The sequence below is a fragment of the Poecilia formosa genome, unplaced genomic scaffold (assembly GCF_000485575.1).
Source record: "Poecilia formosa unplaced genomic scaffold, Poecilia_formosa-5.1.2 Scaffold17, whole genome shotgun sequence".
NCBI lineage: Eukaryota > Metazoa > Chordata > Actinopteri > Cyprinodontiformes > Poeciliidae > Poecilia > Poecilia formosa.
The window spans coordinates 3067425-3076370 of NW_006799956.1; the positions used below are offsets into that span (position 1 = coordinate 3067425).

The 8946-nt window shown below is 40.4% G+C and overlaps 1 protein-coding gene across 2 annotated transcripts; it reads right to left on the bottom strand.

Annotated features, from left to right (window-relative positions):
- Positions 1-1704: 1704 nt before the first annotated feature.
- LOC103134547 (uncharacterized oxidoreductase YjmC-like) lies at positions 1705-8627 on the bottom strand. 2 transcript variants are annotated; one of them, XM_016668845.1, is made up of 11 exons: positions 8399-8627; positions 6482-6630; positions 6174-6362; positions 5951-6012; positions 5793-5846; positions 5497-5595; positions 5111-5246; positions 4001-4119; positions 2681-2776; positions 2334-2444; positions 1705-2042 (listed from the first exon to the last, which is right to left on the bottom strand). In XM_016668845.1, exons 1-11 carry the CDS (start codon positions 8404-8406, stop codon positions 1977-1979), a joined length of 1089 nt encoding a protein of 362 aa, XP_016524331.1. In that variant the 5' UTR covers positions 8407-8627; the 3' UTR covers positions 1705-1976. The 2 variants fall into 2 exon arrangements, with proteins under 2 accessions (XP_016524331.1, XP_016524332.1); XM_016668846.1 differs by lacking the exon at positions 8399-8627 and having other exon boundaries at positions 6462-6551.
- Positions 8628-8946: the final 319 nt, after the last annotated feature.

Below are 8946 nucleotides of genomic sequence, written 5' to 3' on the forward strand. Positions count from 1 at the left end.
CAAATACTTAGAAACGTTTTTATTTAAAAAATTGTACAAGATGTTTACAGTCTGTAAGTAAAACTTTAAAAAAGCAGAATATCCTGCCATTGAATTAACAAATTTATCTGTGCTATATAATTTTATGCACCCTATTAAAGCAGTTCCTGTATATTTTCAATAAGACTAAAATGTTTCCGTAACAGGAAATGACCGGCTCAGTTAATAATACAAGAGTCATCTTAACTCACTTTCATCACCAAAGCTACAGAGCTCTAGTCTGAGATTAACTGTGTGATCGTTAGATGTTTACATTTAAATCTGTTTCTCCTCCTCTCCTTGAAAAATGTAATTTTCCCCACATATCTTATGGGTTTACGTTACAACTTTTTAAAATTTGCCCATTTCTATTTATCCGTGAATTAATTTTCCGATTCTTCTAGTGTGAACAACAACAGTGCACCTTCAAACTGTTAAATCCAATCAGCACAACATGCATGTGTTTGGGCAGTAGGACAAAACCTATAAACGGAGGAGGAGGAAATGCAAAGTCCACACAGAAAGCTCTGCACAACTGAGTCAGTAGACGGTGTTACCCACAGCTACACCGTGGAAGTCGAACTGACTAATCACATTACAAAGGGTTAATATAGCAAGGTTAGTACGATAATAACTTAAGTATTTATGTCAAAATATACATTTTGTATTAATACAATCTCCCTACATATGGAGATTACATAGTTAAAAATTACTAGCAATAATCTGAGTCATTTAGCCTGAAAAAAATGGGAGGTTTGACTTTCAAACCTCAGGTTATTCATATTTATAAATGTCACAGCTTTAGCTTTAGTTGGCAAGCTAAATATTTAGGTTGCTAGCTAAGTGTCCCATCCATTCATCCATTTTCTTTACACCCTTGTCCCTAGTGGGTCGGGAGGGTTGCTGGTACCTATCTCCAGTTAACGTTCCGGGCGAGAGGCGGGGTTCACCCTGGACAAGTCACCAGTCTGTCGCAGGGCGCTAGCTAAGTGTTTAGCTTACCTAAACACTTAGCTTACCTAGCTAAGAGTTTAAGTAAGTGTTAGAGATTTTTTGGTATTATCATTTTGTTATTACTTTAGTTCATATTCAGTCTAATGTTAATCAATAGTTAATCAACATTCAGTCTATAGATTATTAAAGTGTTCTCTTCCTTCTGTGTGCATAAACTGACCTGGAGGCCCCGTCTGCTTGTTTGTCTTCATGTGAAAGTTAACTGTGTGTTTCCCAGACCTTAAATTATGTTTCCACAGGTGCCTCCTTATCAACCAGAATACTCAGAAACTGCCTGTGTGCAGTAATATTTTGTCTCTGCTGTCTTTCTTCCCTATCCTCCCTCTTGTTGTTTGATAATAAAAGACAAGCTGTAACCAAAGGTCTTTAGAACGCTCAGTGAACGGCTTGGAGGAGCAGTTTGCTGAGTCTTCTCCTTTTGCAAAAGCTTTGTCTATAAAATTCATATACGTTGTCTGTGGTTCTTTTATGTAGGTTCGAGAAAAATACCTATCAGTAAGCTAAATACTTAGCTAGGTAAGCAAAGTATTTAATTAGCAAGCTAAATATTTAAATTAATTATTTAGTTTGAAGCTAAATATTTAGCTTCAAACAATGTATTTAGTTAACAAACTAAATATTTAGTGTGAAACCAAATATTGAACTTGCTAACTAAATATTTAGCATGCTAGCTATATATTTTATTTGAGGCTAAGTATTTAGCTTGCTAATTATTTTTCTAGTTTGAAACTGACATTTCTAAATGGACCAACATGATGAAAGTATGACTGAAAAATGAACCCCTATTTTTTCCTCTATCAGTCTCAATAACCCAAATTATTGCTGTTAATTTTTTACTTTGTAGCTTTAAAAATGTCACCCTGTTCCTATAAAGTTTCCTTCCGTTGGCGTTAAAGTGAGTAGAAGCAACAGATTTACAAAGCTTAACATCCACGGTTGACCGTCTAAACTGAGACGACGTTGTCACATGGCAGCAGCTGGCTGATGCCAATTTTCTTCACGTAATCGTTCTGCAGAGACAAATGCAAAGGTAAAGTCAGCAGCTTGCTCTAGGAATCAAAACACATTCAGTTAGAGCCACCATAGGTTAGCAGAGCTTTTTAACTGGCGGCGTGGAACGTAATGTTTAATGCTCGACACACAATTAGCTTACATGATCTTACATGTAAGCTACATGTAAGATCATGTAGCTTACATGTAGCTACATGTAAGCTACATGTAAGCTACATGTAGCTACATGTAGCTTACATGTAAAAGAAAAAGAAAAACATGCTTAATGTTGGACATTTTTCAGTCCTTACTATGTACTTGACAACGTTGATGTGGTAGGGAATTCCCCCTATCTCCTCACACTTCTTCATGTTCAACCTCTCCGGATCTCCAGGAGCCAAAACAGGCGAGCCCGGCTCAGCCTGCAGCAAAAAACAAAAAAAGCAAATAAAAGTTGGGGAGAAAAGAAGGAAATCTCTGCTCCTATTCAATCCACACAAAAAAATTACATTTACATATGCTGCTGCCTCTGCCCGCATTTTACAACTTAAAGCAAATTCTTAAGAGGCAGACGTCTGTTCCTGGGTTATTAAATAAAACATAAGCTAAAATACCTAAAGTGCTACTGCTGTTTTCTTTCAAAGCGTTGCGTACTCACAGGGTCCTGGTCTCTCTGGATGGAGAGCAGATCCGACATTCTCTCGTTGAATCCGGGAGCAAAGTTTTCTGGGTTGATTGCTACAAAACACTGACCCTGAAATCCAAAACGAGACAAATTATGAAGACAGTACAGACTACCTTTTTCACTGAAGCAAAAAACAATACATTTTGTTTATTCACTGATGTTTTTTCTTGTTTTTTTTTTTTTTAAACCATTTGTCTCTGAACTTTATAAAGTTCCTCTTAGAGGAAAAAATGGCTTCTAATGGAATTACTGCTTGAGTGTCTTGAGTGATCTTATTGGTAGAGCTTAAATTAGACGTAGTTTTTAATCGGCTACTAACAACATTGCAAGGCAAGGAAACAGGTTTATTTAAAAAGCACCATACATATCACAACAGGAATTAACAAGTGTTTAAACAGATCCTAGTATCTAAAGCACATTGCATAGACTTGTAACAATTACTGAAAAACAACTTTAAAAATTAAATTCTAGTTTAATTTAATTCTAGTTTAATCTGGTCCTGGAAACACTGAACAAGTAGCCAAATCTAATCAGTAATTAACTTTGGCCTAACACCACCATTTTGAAAATATACCAGGACTCTGACAGCAGCATCACGGAGGAGCTGCCTCGTTTTTTTTCTTTTTCTTTAACAGAGGCCACTAAAGACAGCTTTATAGTTTTTCTGTGTCTCATTTCAACAGGAAACTCATTTTCATGGCGATGTTTTAATATTGGTGATTGTTAAAGTTTAAAACAGAGTGCTTCTTTCTGTCCCTGCATTCCTCAGACCAAACTTCTGACCTATTTGCAATAAACTAGAGGAAATTCTGACTCATCCACTCACTGGTGTTACAGAGAGACTGACTCACGGATCATAGCGGACTAAGGTCAGGCGACGACACAAATAAAAAGCTGCTTTATCAGCATAAATTTGGAAGCAGACATAGTTTTCAGTCATTTGAGAAGGGAGAGATCAATCATGTTAAATTTAAGTGGGCTCAGAACAAATCCTAGAGGAACCCCACAATCTATTTATAACTACTGAATGATACAACGTAGTCCCTGTTATAAGAGCTTCTCCATGTGTTGTACTGTGTTTTATCACTTCTGTTTTTGCTAAAAATGACCTTCAGCACTCTGACCTCTGCAGCACTCGGTCTGCTATATACTCTTTAAAGAGGATTTTACAAACGGCACTGAAGGAAACTAGTTGGTGCCTCGGTTATCAACAAACAGAGGAATGTGACTGACTTGTATGTTTCTATATTTCTAAGTCAAAAGTGAAAACGGATAAAAACAGCGTGGACGTACCAGGTTGGCGACGCGGTCGGTGACTTTCCATGTGCGGACGTATTTGCTGTACTGGGCTCCAGCCAGGATCCCACAGAAGACCTCCACCATCATCCCAAGACCGTAACCTTTGTAGCCACCTGCATTCAACAAATGAGCCACGATAAACATAACTCCACCATTATGCTCCCCAACAGGTTCGTTCCCTTTCAGGATCAATGTCATGGATTCGTAAAGTAAAAGGTAAACCAAACCTGGGACTAAGATTTGGAGAGGTGATCCTTTATTGTGTAGCTTTTTGAACAAAACTGAGAAATAAACCAATCATAAGTTACAGTTGACAAAGGATGGACAATATAGTCCATTTTTTTTACATCAAAATTACAGTTTGATCCTAATTTCTAAAAGTAAAGATATTTATTGAATTTATGTCAAGATGCACATTTGTGAGACTAGATTTAACCCTTAGTGCCATCAACACATCAGGGATTGTGTGTTTGATTTAAACAAAAAACTATGTGGGAGTTTAATAATGGAATAATTATATAAAATTTTGCAGTGCATATTATTAAACCAGTAGCTTTTTAAGAACCTAAAGGAAAGGCAGGGAAACAAAGCTGAACCCTGTAAGTGAGAGCGTAGAAAACAATGTCTAGAATACCTAGAACCTCCTGCTTTGGTTCTAGGTTAGAGTGCTTCGTGACCTAATATTGTTTTATTGTTAATTTGAATCAAACACTTTGTGGTCTTAATCCAGCCAAGGAGCAAGAATCAAGAGTCACATTGGAAGGACTTTTCTACCATCTGGTGGTCGGAGTGTGAAATACGCCCAGTGGTGATTTTGTTCAGTTTGTGATATTACAGTGTTAGATTTGATTACAAATACTGTGATGATAAAAATGCAATGGTTGTTCATGTGCATGTGATGTAATTCAGTTTCTAAGCCCAAATTCAGCAACAGAAGCATCCAGAAAATAATCTGCACACATTTACCCAAATGCGTCTGTAGATCCGATGCATCCAAATTAACAGTTTATATTCATTGAATAATAATTTACTGTTGATAGAATTGGGGAATTGGAGAAAGATTAAAGTAAAATAATGATGTTAATTTCTATCATATTCTCCAACCTGTGGCTTCACTGCCACCGATGGGGACCAGTCCTCCTCCGGTCAGAACGCTCTTTGGGTCCGTTGTTACGTGTCCCTCCGGGTCACAGCCCCATCCATCAGGGATTGGATCGCCTCGCCTCTCATTTAGCTCCACCTGTAAGTGCGCATTACATCAATCAGGTGAGAATGAAGACTTCACGTATATTTAACGCTGTTGATTTGATTTTAAATGCGATGCCTAATTTGACATTAACCGGGCCACTTACAGGTATGAATAAACGTTAACTGTATCAAAAGGTTGACTGACTAAGCTGGGATTCTCTTCAAAACGAGGTTTTTCAGTACTAATGTGCTGCTCTCTTTTTCAACAAACCAAAATACGTCAATGAAAGTCCGGCTCTCACCTTTCCGAGCGCTACTGCTGAAGTGGCCGTGTCCAGGACAAAGCTGTCGCCGTGTTCGGCCGGAGCCGCCACGCTCAGCGGGTTGGTGCCCAGCGTGCGCTACAGGGTGCAGTTTCACATTGTTTTTCCAAGAATTATATGTAAGAAAATGTACAAATCTAGGACATGCATTCTATATTGTGTTAAGGCTTTAGGAAATGCAGGGACTAAAGAAGGAAAAAGCCTCTCAGTTGGAGTTGCTGACGTCCAGAAGCATCACATATGGGTTTATTCTATGGATTGAATGACATTCTCACCTCTTTACCGCGTGTGGGGACCACCAAGGGGGAGGTGTTGGTAAATGACATACCCTGCAGAAACAACATAAAGACTGCAAAGACGACTGAAGACGTACTTCCCTTGTGTCGGTTATAAAATTAAAAAGTTTTGATGGAGAGAGGGAAGTCTCACTCACGATCATGTTTTCTTTCAGGGCTTGCATTGAATAATAACCAGCAATTCCAAAATGGTTAGAGCCTTTGAGAGAAGAGTGACATAAGTTTATCATCCATTTATTGTTGTTTTCTTTGCCTGCCTTTCTTCCTTAATCACCTATTAATATATGTCTGCAATTCAAGACGGCTAACCTGACTCTGTTTCCCAGCCTCTATTAAAACCAGAGAACATGAGGGACCCACCATGCGCCACCACCCAGCCAATGCCAACCTCTTTGGCCTTCCTGATAGCCAGATTCATGCAGAAGTTTCCCACGACTGGGCCCAGCAGGTTGTTCCCGTCCACCAGCGCTGTGGCTGCGCTCTCCTTCTCCACCACAGGCTCGCCCTCCACTGCACACACTCCTGTCTGTATGTCCTTCAGGTACATATCTGTTAGCAGCACGCACATTGGATTATTACCCAGCAGACGTCAAACGGTGCAACAGAACGACAAGCTGCTGTTATGGACACTGAAAGGTGGATATTTACAAGCTTCCACATCAACTGACCCATCCTGTTGAGTCCATGGCTATAGTGCCCCCTGCAATCTGCGGTCACCAGCACCTCGGCTAGGCTGCTAGCATGATGGGGTTTGGCACCCACAGTTGTTAGGCACCTCTCAATGAAGCTTTGCACCTCCTGCTGGCTAATCACGCATCTGCATGGGGGGAGAAAACAGGAAACGAGGAAAACGATCCTTTCTCTTCTCTGTGTTGACATTTTTTTTGTTGTTTTAATTTTGGAATCACAATTAAGTTTGTGGAGCATGGAACATGAGAAACAAAGAGGAACAGAAATACAAAGTGACAAAGTGGCGATACACTCCAGAGCGAAGCTTAAATCACATTAAAGGGTCAGCGAGTGCGTCGCATCGCATCGCGTCGCATCGCGTCGCATCGCATCGCATCACGCTGCATCGCATCACGCTGCATCGCATCGCACCGCTGCACGGCGCCGCGTTTCTAATACAGACCAAGACACGTCGGCTGTCTTTTCGCTTGCTTAGAGTGCTGTGAGAAAGGAACCGCGTGGCTCTGCTTCACTTTCAATTTCAATGGATTTCATGTAATGAGTAATTATAGAGAAGAGAACAATTCTGAACTGCAAACAAAATGATGGATGGTCTTTAACATGAGTTACAAATTAAACTCAAAGTGTGGCATGTCTTTGTATTGTTACAGTTACATCTGCAGATCTTTTGAGCTTTTTTTTTTCATTGACTTTGCTTTAGAAATATTTAGGGGGGGTTTTACACAGTCTTTGCAAAACATCTCAATATCAGTCAGACTGGATAAAGAGTCTGTAGCCATGGATTTCCATTTGGTTTAGATCTGGACTTTGACTAGGACACTTTTTAGCTCAATATTCTAATACCTGACCTGAAGCTGTGGTTATATGTTTGGGGTCGTTGTCCTGCTGGAAGGACACACCTCTGCTACACTCACACAGATGTTGAAACCTCCATCATGTTTCATTCATGGATTGTGTGAGTAGCCCCCAGCATGATACTCCCACCACCGTGTTTCGTCATCAGGATGGTTTGTTCAGGGTCGCTTTCGGTTCTGGTCTCATGAGCAGAGCAGCTTCTTCCATATGTTTGCTTAGCGTGGCTCGTGGAAAACCGAAAATAGAAACTAATTGTTTTTGGTTTGCCGGTCGATTTCTGTTCCATTTTTCCATGGGAAAAAATATTACCCAACTCTCCCGACGTTTCTGTTTGAATTGTGTTTACAATGTGCAAAAACAGTAAACTGAAACAGGAGAAGTTAGTGTAAAGATGCACAGAAATAACTTTCCATGCATAAACAGACCAGCTGCAGAAGCAGTTTCTGCTTTTGCTTTTCTCCAGAAACTCCTGATTAGTGGCCCCACCAATCTGCTGACTGTCATTGTTTCTCAAGTCTCAGCCCCCCCCGCCTCTCTCTCTCTCTCTGCTCTCTTCTTGACTCGGGCCAAGTGAAGTAAGCCTGGTTCTGCTCTATCTACAACCAGTCCTAGCGGGCTCTGTGGAGGGATGTTGGTTTCACAAATCATGCCAAGAAAAAAAGGCCCCTCCCACTCTCATCTGCACGCATTGGGTTAATGCAGTGGAGCTTGACGAAACGTTCAGGTTCGCCTCATTTTTAGCTTTTCGTGTTTGACTTTATAAGTACTTAAGTGAAAAACGCCGCGAAGTGCAATTCCCGACGATGCAAAGCAGACGCACGACGGGAATGCGTTACAAATTGATTACGTTTTCTGCAGCCAGACTGCTGTTTTGCAGAAGGTTTCACGGGTACAAAAAAGAAAAAGAAAAAAAACGTGCAGTAATTCAGTAACAAACAGAAAAGAAATGTAAGAGCTGTTCATGCAACTACAACACTTTAGAGTCCGTGGGAGTTGTAGAGGTAAGATCGTGCATGTTGGGGCACCACGCCGCCTCCTACCTATCCATCCTGCTCTCTTCTCCCCACAGCGCGATGCTTTGTCACCCGTGGCGCTGCTTGTGTCTCTGATCGGCTGATTTGAAAAATAAAACAAAAATGATCCGCAGTGCTGTGTAGATTAAAAGACGATCCGCGCTGGGAACGCCCCCTGTTAGCGCGTCGATCAGTCCGTCAGTTTGCCTCCGTCTCAGTGGGCGCCATCATCACGGGTTTCTTTCTTTCTTTCTTTTTCATTTTCTTTTTTTTTTGCAATTTTTCGCGCTCCACTGTTAAACATGGGAGGGACTCTCTGTGTCTCATAGATCGCATGTTTTGATGGGGGGCCTCCAGAATAATACTCGAGTTCAAGGTCTTGAATAGAAACTTCCCGGGAGTCTGGAGGGAGGAGAAAGACTCAAATGATCCTGAAACTGCAGAAACACTTTATGGCCGAAGAAAGGCGAAGTAAACAACATGAACGATCCTCTAAAATGCTATAAAGTACTTACACCTCAGAATCTGGTTATTTCATAATTATCTCAATATTATTAATAAATGTTATTATAATT

Coding starts and splice junctions, on each gene's coding strand:
- LOC103134547 (XM_016668845.1), bottom strand. Junction 6,013..6,173: donor TGGCTGGGTGGTGGCGCATG/GTGGGTCCCTCA, acceptor CTTCTCTCAAAG/GCTCTAACCATTTTGGAATT. Junction 2,043..2,333: donor TCAACGTTGTCAAGTACATA/GTAAGGACTGAA, acceptor TTGTCTCTGCAG/AACGATTACGTGAAGAAAAT.